Source organism: Porites lutea, chromosome 13, assembly GCF_958299795.1.
Source record: "Porites lutea chromosome 13, jaPorLute2.1, whole genome shotgun sequence".
Classification (NCBI taxonomy): Eukaryota; Metazoa; Cnidaria; class Anthozoa; order Scleractinia; family Poritidae; genus Porites; species Porites lutea.
Genome location: NC_133213.1, coordinates 11,783,628 through 11,799,494, shown reverse-complemented (window position 1 = coordinate 11,799,494; position 15,867 = coordinate 11,783,628). Strand labels below are relative to the sequence as shown.

The window sequence follows — 15,867 nt, the reverse complement described above, 5'->3', positions numbered from 1 at the left end:
CCCAAACTACCAATGCTTTGGTATTGCGTTACACAAGTTTGGCAAAGTAGTTGATAAGCTATCCAATTACGATGAAGGCTTCCAATATTAAAATGTAGACGCGATAAACAATTATTGTTTTCGCGCAACATTTCTTAAAACCATTTGGCTGTTCTTTGGTCTCTGAGATTGTTTTTGTCTTTCACACTTTGAGTACGATTTCAAGCCTACTGACTATGAAAGAAGTCAAAATATTTTAAAAGCCGTCTCTTTCAGAAACACCTTGGCGATATATAGTACTTATTTAGCGTTAACAACGATACGTTTAAAAAGTATGTAAGGGATTTGTAAGTCTTCACCTGACATGCCATACTGATCAGTGGACCTGAAATGCCTTGTTTGAAGCAGTGAAATTTAGTTCAGCAGTTCAGCAACCACGCTCTGAATGAAAGCAATGCATTGCAGCTAACGCTAAAATGGCCACGCTATAGACCTTGACACTGAAATTTGTTAATTGTCCAGAAAAAAGAAAATGATTTACTGTACTTTCACGGAAATGGGCCATCTACGGCTTTTTGCGAAACCTACAAGCAGGATTTAAGGCACTCTAGGAACTACACTTGAACTACAGTTTGATTACCATCCTTGGAATGGACACATTTGATGTACCCATCAGCGTCGGTGTCATCCTCATTATTTTCTGTTATGAAGTGCTCACTTGTTTCAGAAATGGGTGTTATATTGCTGTATAAAGGTTTTTCTTGGCCAGAAATAGGAAGCATGGAGGGGAAATCAGACCTGTTTTCTGACAAACTGCCATTTGAAGGTCGCCTTACTCTAGGAACAAGAGCTGGTGGGTCAACTCCACGTGAGCCAAAAACCAGTGGCCCTGTATTGGTGAAGCCCGTGACTTGCATTGGACTGTCTTCGGACAGACTTCGGAATGGCCTTCTTGTGCTTGGAATAGGGGGTGGCTCGCTAATGTCAGTTAAACTTCTCAGTCGAGAAGGTATCACATCAAACGGCCTTCTCGTAGTTGGTACAGGTGGTGCTGACGAGGCACTCTGGATGCTTATCTTTCCTTGTTTCTCGGGAACAGCTGGTTCGCGAGGATGACGTAATGGTTGCTGGGGAGCGGGCATATCGACAGCATTCTGACGATGCAACTGAGTCGGCCCTTCTTGTGGTGGTTCTATATCCTCGTAAACTCGAAAAGCAGGGTTAGAAGCGGAAAAAAGCAGGACGTCAGGGACATTAGAAATTCCTGGACTGGATACAGTCGGTTGCATGGATACACTGTCGCCTTTCTTCACAGGTGGCTCTGCAGAGTGCCGACAGCGTTTTGTTACCTATTCAGTTGAGAATAAAAGCAATAAGATTCTCAAATGAATGTATTTATCTGTTCTCTGAAGGTACAACCGTCTATCCTTTACATTCTGAAATTTTACGTACATTCATCAACAGTCTGCCAGAAACTCAGCTTTTTAAAATAATTTTCCAGCAAAGAACTAATTACAAACAGTCTATAAAAACCCGCAGTATAATGTCGACGGTACGGTAGTCACTTTTCCCCACCAAAATGACGCTGGTTCACGCACGCGCACACTAATATAGTGTTGAATTCCTCGAAGTCGTTCTCATGTTAGAATTTAAAGGTCTCTATAATCAGCCCTGTTTTTAACAATTTGATGGAATCAAAAACTTGGCTTACCAAAATAAGTAAGATGATCACCAGTGCTATAACAGGAATGGCACATCCTAAGGCAATTCCAACAGTAGCAGCCGCTGACAATCCACTCTTGTTCTTCGTAGGGGTCACTACCGTTCTCTTGATGCATTTTGCTTTATCAACTAAAAGCGTAAGTAAGCCAATGTATCACTAAGGCTAGCTTCTTATTAAGTTGAATGAAACGGAAGTCTACTTTAAACTTCTCACATGCCTCGCTTTTTATTGGGCTCACTGAAGTGATATTTTGGACTATATTTACACTATACACTGAAGAAGCCCTAAGGGCGAAACTAATGTACTCAATAACAAACAGCGAGGCGAGGAGTTTGAAGTAGAACTCTTTTTCATTCACCTTACTAACGCTAAGTTACTATCTGTCTGGATTTACAAAAAGGTACCTCCAGGATTTTTAAGCAACAGTCTCATTTCAGCCTTGTTCAGTACTTGACCATTTTTTCTGATGATGTTTTCAGTACAAAAAAACCCTAATAAGCGGCAGTAGGCAAAAAAACATTTTTTATTATACTGTTTATATCTTTCCCCAACCTTTCAACCCCTCTCCCCTGCCTATCATTTCCCATAATTCTCTCCGTGTCAATAAACACTATTACATTTGAAATCAGCGCGCGCTGTAGAAGTTGCTTTCCGTGGTCGGTTAATATTCTAAGTTTCTTTTTGGTCGCCTGGAACAAAGTTTTCCCGAAGGCATCATTAAGCGTTATTATGAAGGAACAAGTCTCACGATTGGCAAAGTCTGCCGTCGTCCAATATGTTACCGTATTTCGTCTCATTTTGGCTAAAATGACTGACTGTTTCAGAACGCGAGAGTTATTGAGCGAGAGTAATTTGATGATATTTCGCCCGTATTAAGTGTGGGAACATTGTGCCTAGTTAGTTGTGGATAGTTTTATCTGTGCCGCGAACGTGGTTAATTGTGTGATTTCCTGAAGTTGTTGACAGACAGAATTCAGGTATGTTGTAGTGCTCGCGTTATAAGAATATTGTGTTTAAGCATAAAAACGCTTCGTGAGTGTTTAGTTGAAGTAATTTGTCTTAGACAACTGATTCTGAGCTCAAGAAAAGTTGATTCTAGGTCTGTTTTAGTCTCGCTATCAGCCTCACTCAGAGTTTGAGAAACTGAAAGGTCATAATTTCTGTGCCTTAAAATGTTTTCATTTCATTACAAATCTGTCGCTTTTGCCAAGAGCGACTTTCCGTGTGTTGCTAGCGATTAATTTGTCCTTTTCAAGCCCTACCTGGAGACTTGCAACTGCTTTTTATTCACCTCAAGGGTCAAATTTCCAAAACGCACTTGAAATTTCTACAGGTACCTTTTTATAAATCCAGACAGATATATAAATGCACTTTTTGCACGTTTTTATTTTACTGAATATTTTCTATAGGGAACATAAAGAGTTTTGTGAATCTTCAAAACTATTTCAAGAAAAGTGTCTACTAGGCTTTCGACTTTGCGATATGCTTCGGCGATTCAAACAGGACAAGAATTGAGTCCCTGACATGTAATATGACATAGTAACGTTAAATGCCAATCAATGCATCGCTAAATTTGGTCAATGTTTGCAGTTTTAGATTTATGCAAGATCTTATAGTAAAGACGTAATTACTTAAGGATATGAAACATTAAATGAAAGAAAGGTCTGTCCAGAAAGTGTTCTTACGTTCATAAGTTGCAGACTCTGTTCCTCTGAAACAGCGTTCGGAGCTTGCGCAGTAGGGTTTTTCCAGTTTTCTGCCGTTCTTGTCGTTCCGGCACCAATAACAACTAACTATCCCATCACACCAATGCGAACTGTTTTGTCTCTCGCAATGGGGATCAAAGCATTTGTTAAGACAAATCGTTTTGGGATTTAAAGGATTATTGTTAGGTTGTCCTGAAGGTGCAAATGTTGGGCACAAAGGAAGGCTATACAAAACAAAGTAGAGGAAAGAAATCAGTCAGTTAGTTTCTTACAAAAGGTGATGACTCAACTGCATTTACAACAAGTTATATCTACCTGATAAGCATGAGACATTCTAGCCTTATATCGAAACTTTATAGATACGGCTACAGAACCTATATGACCCGAGTATGATGTACTCAAGCCTTGACATCCAAAACTCTACATATATACCACATAATAGATCTACCCCTGGATGAGGTATTCTAGCCTTGTTTCCAACTAAATCCTTAACTGTTCCTAGGTAATTAACCTTAAATCTTGTGAGTTCACTGCATTTTGACAGCCTCTTCTGTTCCGTCCTAAGTGAAATTCTTATTGTCTGTTGCAGCCAATTATGGGCAATTTGCCTACTTTCGTAAAAAATTGCTCCTTCTGACGACTACAGAAAATACCATAACATACCATATTGCTCTTTGTTTGTCACCCGACATTGTGCATAAGCATTGTCTTCAGTTTTTCTTGGGAATTTTAAAGGCCCCAAGAGAAACTGAAGACAATGCTTATGCAAAATTTTGGGTTTATAAACAAAGAGCAATATGGTATGTTATGGTATTTTCTGTAGTCGTTAATTAGCCATTTATAAGAGCAGATAATATAAGAGACTATGTTGCCATGTTGCTATATTGCTGTTTTAGGTCAAATCTGTGCTGAAATTATTACTTAATGCCTTTACCCATAAATAAAATGCTTCTGTAGAGTATTGAAGAAGATATCAAACTGAAATTTCATCAGGGAGCACTAGCCATAATATTTTTTAGTGATTTTCGCACGCAGGGCATTTGGTCTTGAAAAGGTTGGCCCAACTTTTCAAAGTTTCAATCTCTGTCCATCCTTGCAATCCCTAGCAACTGACAACAGGGAACAGTTTTAATGCCTAAATATCGTCTTAAAATAACAAAACTGGACCATTATTTTTAGAGTTCAATTGATGAGAAGACACTTTTAGCTTTTCAAAAAGATAGCAAATAGTGTGACATAGCCCCTATAACGTGAAGACTTTTAACTGTTAATGTTGTTAGTGATGTATATATTTTACCAGTAGGCTATTGGTTCGATGAAGGTTTCATATTGTAAAGATCTGTTGGTTCCTTTTACAAATAGCAAAAAATCACTTTGTATTTAAATGATAATGTTCATGATAATAATATGCGACCCCTAAAGCAAAAAAAATTTGACCAACATTTTACGTTTTTCGTCTGAATCTGACCAAAGAAGACCTTTCAGGAAACATCCGGTTTTCAGTTCACGCCCTTACTAGGTTTTAGTTGGTGAATTTCGTTCTAATTGGATTGTTTCACTTCGTCGTAATTTTGATTGAATAAAGCAAAGATTACAACTGCTGGTTAATTTTTTGACTCCAAGTCTCATGTTATTGAAAATTACTTTTAAAGCTGCATTTTGGCCAACCAGTAATCACCCTAACTTAATATAAAAGGACTTTGGATTATGTTGACTAACCTGCTGTTTGGAAACTGACTTCGACAATAAAAAAATTCCAGAGTGGAGGTACAGGGACATTCACACTTCAAACCAGTCAATCTGGAGCATTCGTTATCTGAAGAGCACGAGCAGGACGATGAAACACAGAGGGAATCTCGCGCGACAACACCTGTGCAGAGAAGGAAGCCAGGTTGACCTTACTTAATTACATATAAAGGGAGCTATAGTTGGTTACTTAAAAACCCTAAAGGCACCTTAGAATCAAGGAAAATTTTGAAATAATGGTTCAACGGTTGAATCACTCTGCCACTCATACTTCAACTAAATAAGTGCATATCTTTATCTTTCAAAGGTCAAGATTGAAAGGGATCATTGCTGAGCTTTGACAAAAAGTGTGGATCTCAGTACCATGCATGACCAAGCCCTATCAAGGCCGGTTGAAATATCGAGCATGTTTAGATGTTAATGGATCCGTTTGAATGTGCCTGAAAGTTTTAAATCATCAATGTCCAATCCAGTATAATTCTACTGTTCTCTAAAAGGACGTGTATATAACTTGCACCCAGCACTATTTTGTTATGAGATGGACCAACAAAATGACCCAGTTTAAAGCTAGTCCGATGTAAGCAACCATCTTTTGTGCAAAAAAGTGGAACCCTAGATCAATTTTGCAATAAGTGCCTACGCTATCTAATCTTATACTGTTTTAGCAACCTTTTTTAGCTCCGAAGGTCACTTTTTCGTCAATGCAAACTTATGACCAAGTGTTCTTAAACGTCTATTCCGCTGTAGCGCATTCATGCATGTTTTCTCATATAATGAGGGGAATGAACGCCATTTTGAAAACTTTGCTTGACATTTTTAAATCTTACCGTTGTACAACTGTAACAACGTTTTTGCCTAAAATTTTTCTTTTGAATTTGCTTAAGTATCCCTAACTTTGAATTGTAGACACTGAGGCGCTTTGATCATATCTTTGCTATATTTAAGACAAAAACTGATCGAGGTTCGCACGAGCGCTGAATACTTAATTGACTCACGTGCGTGAAATATCACCCCTTCCTCTCCCCATTTCTTTTACAAATAGGTGCCACATTCCTATAACGAGCAATTGGCCCTAAAGTATTATGTTACTAAGATCATATCAGTTGTCTAACCTAAGTAGGCGTTTGTTCCAGGTATTTGACTAAGCTCATATTTGCAGCCCTGGTTTGACTGTAATTGACTGAATCCATCCGGAGGCAAATGAAGTTCATAAAAACTCTGCTCTCTTATACTTTCCACATTTCGACACGTTCTCTTTATTAAGTAGCCATGGTTAATTAAATCAATTGCGATGCTCTTTTCCTTTTGGGTGATATGAACGTGCTCCACTTCGATAGCTTTAGCTGAGGGCAACATGAAATCCGGGTGCATTACGAGAAATCCAGAGTTGTCCATAATGAAACATGAGTACTGCAGTGATTGTGCGCACTTGGGATAAACTGTGGTAAGTAACCTGAAATATGTAATTAAAACTCACTTAATGAACGAGAGGCTCAGTGGCTTTATGGCATATTCCATGGACTCCAATTGCAGATAATAAGATGTGGATTTTGAGCCCTGCCGGGTCATTACGTTGTTTTCTTCTTGGGAAACAGTTTAACTCTGACAGTGCCTCAATTTATCCATGTGTATAAATGGGTACCGGCGAGACGCCTCTTTTCTTTATCTTCAATTCACGTGAGTTCCACTATTTTCTCCAGCACTGTCAAAACAGCTGAGCAACCGCCCCCTTTGCTGTCCCATTTTCTGTTCATATTTGTACAATTGACGTCAGTTTCTTTTATATCGGCTAAAATCTTTCAAAATTGGCCAACACCAGCTCGTTATGAAGAATCAGTCGGGCGAATTTGAGCCAATCAGAAAGGGAGAAAATTTGAATGAATGTTAAAAACTTATTATTATATGAACAAAGTTCAGCAAAAGTATATTTGCGGGATTTCACCACTGACATAAAGAGTTGTAATACATATCAAAGTTTGAAAGCCCCATCAAAAACAATTTTTTGTAAAAAGGTATTCTACACTTATACGATCGGATACCTGTGAAAGTGTCTCAAAGGAAAATCAGCTCCCATTACTCCAAGAACATTATCACTCGACTCTCCATGATACAAAGAACGAGCAGCGGTAATAACTTCCCCGGCTCCTCCCATATCCAGATACGGAGTTGTAAGAGTAAGGTGGCCTGAGTTACTTACTGCAGCGTAATACCTGCAGAGAAGAAAAGAATATCATTCAAACTAGAAATACGTGTTTCGCCAACCCTAGTAGTAGAAGTAGTAGTTTATATTTTGTAGTATTATTTTTTCACCTAATAGTTTTCTAAGGCTGTTATCTCGCAGAGGTTACCACTAACACGCGCCTTCAAAGTGTTTTTCCTTCGGTTCAAACCTGCTGTTTGGTGAACGTCAATCAACCGTTACCATGGTTTTCATGCGTTGGCCAAGAAAAGATTCTTTCCTTGTTTCTTGAGCACTAAGAGGAACATCTGAAACTCCTTTATATCAAGATTACCAGGAGTACTAATTGTTGAGTGTTTGTCGGGGGAAGCTCAAATTAAAGACTTAATTCCATACTGTAGGTTACAACAACATAAGCTTTCTCAATATACGCTCACAATTCGTCTGAGTTCATGCTAGTTCTGGATTTTATTCGATAACATGAAGAATGATATTAAGTAGATCTGCAGGTTTCAAATTCATTTGAATTTCATAGAGGAAACGTTTTTCGCTTGTCCGTGTGATATCTTTCGTTTTTTTTGAGTTTCTACTCCTTGGCAATTCTTCCACGGCTCCCGTGTTTTCATACAATTAAATAAACAACCTGAAAACATTCACGCAAACTGTAGAGGAGTGTTTCGGCTATTTCAATCAGCTCGCACAGACCTCGTTGTTTTAACAATGTAATCCTTCATCTTGATGAATTAGTAAAAACGCCGTCGTCATTCGAAATTATTCTTGTAAGTCTTCTCCCATCATTCAGCGATGAGGGAACCTTCTCAGTCTACATGGGCGCGTGAGAAAACCATGGAAACAGTTGATTGACGTCTACGAAAACACAGCTTTCAACAGAGAGGAAAAATCCTTCACAGTCGAGGGCGCGTGTTTGTGGTAACCGCTGTAATATATCAAGACCAATATGGCAAGGCCGTTCAGAATAACATAAATGTTTTACAAAGAACACTCTGTCTAGCAAAGAGATCTTTCTTTACCGGAAGCCACACCCTTACCAAGGCCTATTTCTGGGGTCATAGCTTTTTCGCTCCACAGCACCAGGAGTCACTCTAAAAACTCCATTGGCTGTTCCAATGTATCGCCAAACCAAGTATTGAGTAAGCTCAGTTTTATCACGTAGCCACAGCTTTTCCGCCTTCCAGGTAGCGATGACGGTGTCACGGATGTCTGGTCTTAACTTCTGATATTCACTCGAAGTAGTTCTTCCCATCATAAAATCATGAAGCTTCTTCACGTCAACTGTGGTTTCGTTCATGCCAATGTATCTGTAAGGATCCATAAATGCCAGTGGGGCAAATTTTACAACGGTTGTATCTAGGGGAACAAAATGAAGGGAACAATTTAACAAATCGACAACAGTTCTACCTCATCATTACGGCATTAGCGGATCAAGTGAGATTGCGCGACCTGCTAGCTTTTCTGAGGATGCTGGCCTTTTTTTACTCTTTCGAGCCTTCTCTTCTTGTAAGATATTTGCAAAGAGATCGAAAACCGCTTGCATTGTCGCCAGCAATGTGTCTTGTATAGTAGGCTGCGGTTAGTCAACCTTTGCTGACTGTGGCGAAATAACAACTTTGGCGTCATTATCGCCCGGACCTTCGCTTGCCGTATCCTGTTTGTCATGCCCTCTCTTTTGCTTTCTCTCGCCTTTGGGCGTTTCAGTCAATTTGCTGCCTCTTGGCTTTGTGACTTTTTGGTGAGAATCATCCCCTTCAGGATTGGGATTTTTTTTCCTTTTTTGCTGCCAATTTCTGGTTCTAGAGACAAGACTTCAGGATTTCCCGCCACGTCTCCTAAATCTATATGTACTATACCGTTGCTTGTGGTTCTAATGATTTCACCGATACAGACAACGTGTGACTTAAAAAGCTCCAAAACTTTGTTCCTCTCGTACGGTACAGCGTCCGTTGGTGTGGTACTCTACCAAATTTCTAACACGGGCAGGAGGGGGGGGGGGAGGTCAAATAAAACCTCCGATCGCTTGGTTGAGCAAGAACAAATTGAACTGAGCTGGCAGGTCGCGCAATCATACGTAATCCTGACTCCATTGATCGGTAGGATAATTTATACATTAGGTTCGGCACATGAAAAGCTCGACGTTTGAAACGAACGCCCCATTTACACAGCAGGAAATTTTTTGTACGGCTCGGATGAAAGTGAAAAAAAAATAGTACTGACTACTCATTTACACGTCCTTTTGTCAACCGTTCTAAGCGATGTGGAATTATGATTTAGTACGGGTAAAAAGCTTAACATCTCGGCCAGCGTACTCGATTGGGCCTAGTGCGCATGCTGTTTCCTCTGTTAAAACATGGTGGACGAAAACTTCAATTAATTCCTTAACATCTTGGTCCGTCCATGCTATCCCACGACATTTTCTTGCAGCTTCTTCCCCCTTTGCGCCATGTTGCGTGAATCTAGGGCCTTCAATTTTTTTCTCCTCCAGCTTTTACTTTCGCGCAATAACTCGATTGGAAAGGCTTCCTAAGCAGGCTACCCAAAGCCCAGTTTGACGTGGGAAAATAAGGACTGACTGGCCCAGAATTTCAGGCTACCGCTGCTTCAATTAAAGGCTTCACGTGATTCAGGCAGAGCCTCGTTTTCCCTTCCTCACTCAAGAAGACAATAAGAGGCTCTGCTCGCAAGGTGCTCACGGATCAAACAAGCTACAAGGTATAAAGGAAATATTGATTCAAACGCCTTACTTACAAGCTATATAACAGTACTTTAATTATACCCACCGCTAGTTACAGTCTTTCCAACATGCAAGCAAGGATGTTGAGGTGGATCCAAGTCTATTCGATGATACTTGAAAGAGTAACCTAAATCAATGGAGGCAAACATACGTTTATGATAATGAACCCTTTAGCACCAGGCTTCGCAACCCTCCTCCCCCCCCCCCCCCCCCCCCCATCACAACTAACAATTAACTGATATCTGGCCTTAAGACTTGGACTTTCCTTAGGGGACAAGAACAGAATTGCGGGACGATGATGAGTTAAACTTGTTAAACTGAAACCATCCTTACCTTTGGGAATTTGTAAAGTGTTTAACACCTCGTTTACATGGGTAACAGGTATAACCACACCAATGGAAAAATCCGTCTTTTCCACAGGAGACCAAAAATAAGATGAATTAATCTGCTTTACTGCCACTCCGTCTTTGACGTCACCTCCTCGAGGTACATACCGTGTGGCTACGAAAGTTGTTGATCCAGATTCACCCCTGTTTGTTTAAAACAGAAGAGTCACCAAAGTCAAAAATAAGTGTAAAGTCAACAAACAAAGATCAACACCAGCCCACCCCAACCTAATCTCCAGGCGAGGAAGGAAAACGAAGACCAGACGTCCTTTAATTCCAGTGTTATGGCGCTCAGAACACAGAGCGTTTTAGCATAAGCAAGCTTCCATGATTACTGAATAGTATCTTTTACGCAAATAAATGCATGAAGATATACACACGTCAGCACGTTGCTGACGTCATGGGACGACATTCACGTCTCTCTCAGCTCACCTTGCCTTGTCTTGTTCATAGTTTAAGGCCACTAACACATAGAAAAAAAGAGCAAATAGCTAAAACGAAAGCACATGCATGCATACCTTGTCATAGAAGCAAACACCTCAAGGAACTGCGAATCAGATTCCAGGGTCCTAATGTCTATGAAAAAAGGGTCATCATACGCTCCAGAAGGTGTTGGCAGAAGAGGATGAATTAAGGTCCTTCCTGTTTTAGCGATCATAAAGGCGTACGTAGTCTGGTCCTGATTAAAGAATAAGATGTCAGATAGAAGGTCCTCCAGGTTGATATCTGTCCCTGCTACGCCAATGAAGTTTCCTGTTTCATCGTAGCATGGAAGAGTGATCGACATCAGAAGACCTGATCACAAGAGAAAAAAAATTCTTCAAGTTCTTAATTCTTCGATCACATATTTTTACCTGTTCTCGCCACCAAATCCCGTATTAGTACAGTTAATTTCACAAGTACTTAACTTCGCGTTTTTGGCGGGGTCTTATTTTCGCGTTTCCTTGAAAGGGGAAATATGAGAAAAGGGCATCAAATTTCGTGATTCAAGTATTGTTGGTCGGAGGAGCATAAGAGATGTCGAGTTAAAGTTTTATTTCTTTCCAAAAATGCGTTTATATTTTCTTATTTTTATCACTGCATTTTGCTTTTTGTTTCTTCTTTAGCTAAGATGGCTAAAAAGCAAGAGTATCTACGATTTATCTTCATGCAACTTCCTGACGGTGCACAATTAATCTTTTGTTTTTTGTTTATAAATTGTGACTGAATAATTTGGTGCTAAGTAGTAATTGGTCAATAAAAACAAAATGAAACCTATTGAAAGTTGTGCAACCATCAAGTTCAAAGGGCTAGTATAACAAAGCGAGAGGCAATAATGTCCCATTTTTAAATGTGTTTATATTACGCGAGGACTATTCGCGGGTCTTTTTGCAATGACGTAAAATCGTCCTCCGAAACATCCTTCAACCTCTAAGAAGCCATCTTAGAAACGTTTCTAGGGCAATTTTGTACTATTACATGTGAAACTATAAATTTTGAATAAAAGCTTGCATTTTGCGCCAAAACTAAGAAGTATCTTTCACCCTATTATATTAGCTATTTAACGTTGTGGTGGTGGGAGAGGGGGAGCGTGGAGTTGAGAGACAAACAATACCTGTTCCAAATCCATCAATGTACGGGACAGACACTACTGGTTGATCCAGCCGCGCTCGAGGAAGAAAATTATAGTATGATACCATCTTAGTTCGCAGCGAGTTAATATCTTCCGTTACTGCAGTGTACTGTCCATGCTAATGAGGAAAAGTGGACAAAAAGCTGTGACTTACAGATTGAGGATCTTCCTGCACCTAATTAAATATTAGCAAACCCTTTAAGGAAAGCTAGTAAGATCAAAAGTGTACGGTTTTTGAACTGAACTATCTTAAGACGATTAATTACGAACGTGACTAGTATAAAAATAAACTAAATGCTTTGGAGCTCAAAACCACCTTAAACCCTTGACGAGAAACTTCTGCTTTCTAGATAAGACACTACGTCCATGACGATAGGTTGCTCTCGCTCTAGTATCATACATCAAGCGATTTTCTTTAAAAAGTAGGATCTCTTATGCTCTAATTTTGCAGAAGTATGTTCATCGCGTTTCAATCGAATTTTGTCAAAAAAATTCGTCACTTTAGAAACGATAAGGGAACTGAAGTCGAAATTCCCCCCTCCCGCAAGTGTTTCTGGGATCATTACAAAGCACTCGCCGGCCGTCAGCTAGCGGAGCTAGGTTTTCTTTAAGTTTTGAAGCCACCGCGTTAAAACGGCTTCAATACAACTGAATCCGTCTGAGATTTGACAAGGAAGCTGCCTTACATGTAAGCGAATTACCCTAGCAGATGTGAAAAGCTGATCTACATGTACTTTACCGTTATATCTCCAACGGACACATTTCGCAGATGACCATACTTTGTTGTATTTTGATTGGCAATGTCTGTGAGGATTTCAGGATTATTCGTGCCAATTCCAAAGGTAAAAATTATGACTGAGTTATTCAGCTCTAAGTTTCTGTCTCTTATCGTTTTGAAGATCAACTCTCTTTTATCTGTTGGATCACCATCCGTGAGAAATAAAATAATTCTCCTCTTAGTTTTGTCAGATTCACCAACAGCAGAAGCTTTCAACAGATCAAAGGCCTTTTGCAATCCCACTTGATAGACAGATGTACCTGAAGAGTCATGAATCAATAAATAGTTAAAGTTAGTTTCGCATAATATGGGGGGGGGGGGGGGGGGGTAGGTAGGTTGCCGACGCGGAAGAGAATACGGTAAACGATGTAATAAACGCCCGGGGCGTCTATCTAATTTTAGGGTTCCAAGCAGAGGTGTTTGATAGATAGGAGGCGTTCATTCTCATAATTGTAACAGGCTCAACAAAAATAAAATGCTTTCGGCAAAAACATCAACGAGCCATCAGTTGATACGTCTAGGCCGTTTAGAGATCCATATTGCTCTTTTAAATCCCGTGGCAGTCTCCATCTTAACCGTAGACAGAACCGCTAAATCAACAACCGGAATCTAGCTTGAGAGGGCAAATGATATACTCTACAGTCATTTATATGAGCAGCAGCCCACGTTTGCCTCCAGCCATGTCGCTGTCCGGTGCAGGTTGCTGATGATCATGATTCCCAGCAGGACAGCAATAGTTGGACCTTGATGCCGCTACTTGTTACATGGCTGCCCAAACATTGTAAGGTACTACAGTGAAACTTCTCGTAAGCGGACAACCTCAGGGCGCGAAAAAGGTGTACGTTATTGGAGCTGGACGCTCAAGAGAATAGTTGTCATAAGTGTCCACTATAGATTTAGGGGTTAACTGGCCGCTTACTGGAGCTTGTAGGCTGCGTAGAAGTCGTTTTCGTTTCCTTTAGGCCTAGCGGGGCAAGCGCAAAAGGACGCGCGACGCGCGAGGAAAAAAAGAGCGGGAGGGGGAGAAAGAAGAAACGGTTTCCTTTCCTTCCCCCCCCACCCTTTCTCTTTTACTTTTTTTCTCTTTTTTTCTTTGCGCTCTTTCGTGCTTGCCCAATGAGCCTAAGGAAACGGAAACGACTGCTACGCAGGCTAGGGAGCTTGCCGAAGTGAAACATGATAGTGAAAAAAACTCATAACTATTAGACTTACGTTGAGCAATAAACTTGGGTCCATCAATGTATTTCTTCAGGCTTCTTTTATTCTCAGGAACTGCTAGAGCTAATCGTTCACTGAAACAAGATGTGACGTCAGAACCACCATCCGTTGAAGCTTCTGTGTTGAAGGAAACTACATTAACCTTGGAGAAAAGTAACCAAAAATATATAAATTTTTATGATCAATGTATTTATGTATCATGGAAGCACCGTATGAAACTATACAATAAAAGAATGATATTTTCAAACGATAATAACAAAAAGAAGTAAATGCGATCAAAACATCAGAAATACTTTTTTTTCTAGTCTCCGATTTTTGATTACTGATATTTGATATTAAAAACTCGCGGGAAACTCGATCTAAAAAAAAAAGTGGTCTATGGAAACGCTGTTACATGGGCACAGGGAAGTTGCTCGCTCTAAATTATGGGCTTCTATTTCAAACCGCCAATGTAACTGAGCAGGAGCTTATAACCTGGAGCGAGCACCTCCCTTGTGCCCATGCAAATATACAACAATTTGTCATGGTCTGTACTCTTATCGATCATAGAAATGACATCAAAATAGTCTAAACTCAAGTGGAACCACAAGCCGTAGCTGAGTGGTTTCACTACATTAAAGTTTTGTTCATTTTGACATTAGTTATATGGTCGATAAAGATATAAACCATGGGAAATTGTTGTAGATTATTTTTTTACAGTACCATTTACAGATTTTTAGGCCGATTTTCAGTTAACTTTCTCAGAAAATGGCGCGCGCAAGAAAAAGAGATGGAAACACCATCACTCGCATCATTTCCATGATCTGCACTCTTATGGACCATGTTGTGGTTCTTGTCCAATTAGCGCGCGTGAAATCGCTCAGTTAGTTGAATAGGTTCCCCTGTTCAAGAAAGGCGATAAAAGTAATAAGAAGAACTACAGACCAGTGACTGTTCTTAATGCTGTTAATAAAATTTTCGAGCAGTTAAAAGTAGGCAAGTTGCATCTAAATTGGAGTCATGTCTCTTAAAATATAAATATAAGACAGACTATTCGGGAATTGGAAATTTGCTATTGACGATGGAAAATATGTGGGAATTATTTCCACTGATACCAGTAAGGCTTTTGACTCTCTGTTGCCTGCTCTGATGACAAAGAAATTAGAAGCTTATAATTTTTTATATGAGTGGGTACAACTGCTACGTTCGTGATTCCAGGATCAGCAAGGCAGGGTCAAACTCCCCACTTCTACAAGTGTATGGCATAACTAAGGGGAGGGATGTCTCCAAGGTTCGTGCTTTGGACCTCTGCTGTGGAACATATTTTAAAATGATCTATACTACAGCATAAACAACTGGGATCTATTTATGTACGTGGACGATCATCAACTATGCACATAATTTATATGAACACTCGCTTACCAAAGTCGTGTCAGCCTTAAACAATGAAGCAGTGATAGTGACTGACTGGTAGAGAAACAATTTACTTCTAGCAAACAAAGATAAGTTTCAAGCAATTTTCATAGCTCCCTGAACTAAAGACACATAGGGGACACGTGTCACTGTCGATCATGAGAATATCGAATGCTTAAACTCTCTGAAATTATTAGGAGTCGTTCTAGATAACAAACTTAATTTTCGTGATTATGTTAAGTTAATGTGCTCCAAAGCTAATTCTAAGACTGGATTTCTGGCAAGGATGAGGAAACTGGTTCAGGGAAGACCAAGTTGCTTCTTTTTAAATCTGTCTTCCTGGGTTGAACTATTGTTCAATTGCATGGTTATGCATAAGAGCATCCGACAAGCGCAAAT

The 15,867-nt window shown here is 39.8% G+C and overlaps 1 protein-coding gene across 2 annotated transcripts in view; it reads right to left on the bottom strand.

The window, feature by feature from the left end:
- The window catches only part of LOC140923721 (VWFA and cache domain-containing protein 1-like), a 35,849-nt gene continuing 19,982 nt past the window's right edge, over positions 1–15,867 (bottom strand). For both annotated transcript variants that reach the window (XM_073373794.1, XM_073373793.1), the window contains exons 3-15: positions 14,071–14,218; positions 12,820–13,118; positions 12,063–12,198; positions 10,987–11,263; positions 10,416–10,612; positions 10,129–10,209; positions 8,383–8,701; positions 7,194–7,364; positions 6,267–6,607; positions 5,128–5,278; positions 3,388–3,632; positions 1,691–1,830; positions 1–1,328 (exon numbers count right to left, since the gene is read on the bottom strand). In XM_073373794.1, coding sequence (XP_073229895.1) covers positions 594–1,328; positions 1,691–1,830; positions 3,388–3,632; positions 5,128–5,278; positions 6,267–6,607; positions 7,194–7,364; positions 8,383–8,701; positions 10,129–10,209; positions 10,416–10,612; positions 10,987–11,263; positions 12,063–12,198; positions 12,820–13,118; positions 14,071–14,218 — 3,240 coding nt within the window. In that variant the 3' untranslated portion in view covers positions 1–593. The remainder of the gene's footprint in view (positions 1,329–1,690; positions 1,831–3,387; positions 3,633–5,127; positions 5,279–6,266; positions 6,608–7,193; positions 7,365–8,382; positions 8,702–10,128; positions 10,210–10,415; positions 10,613–10,986; positions 11,264–12,062; positions 12,199–12,819; positions 13,119–14,070; positions 14,219–15,867) is intronic.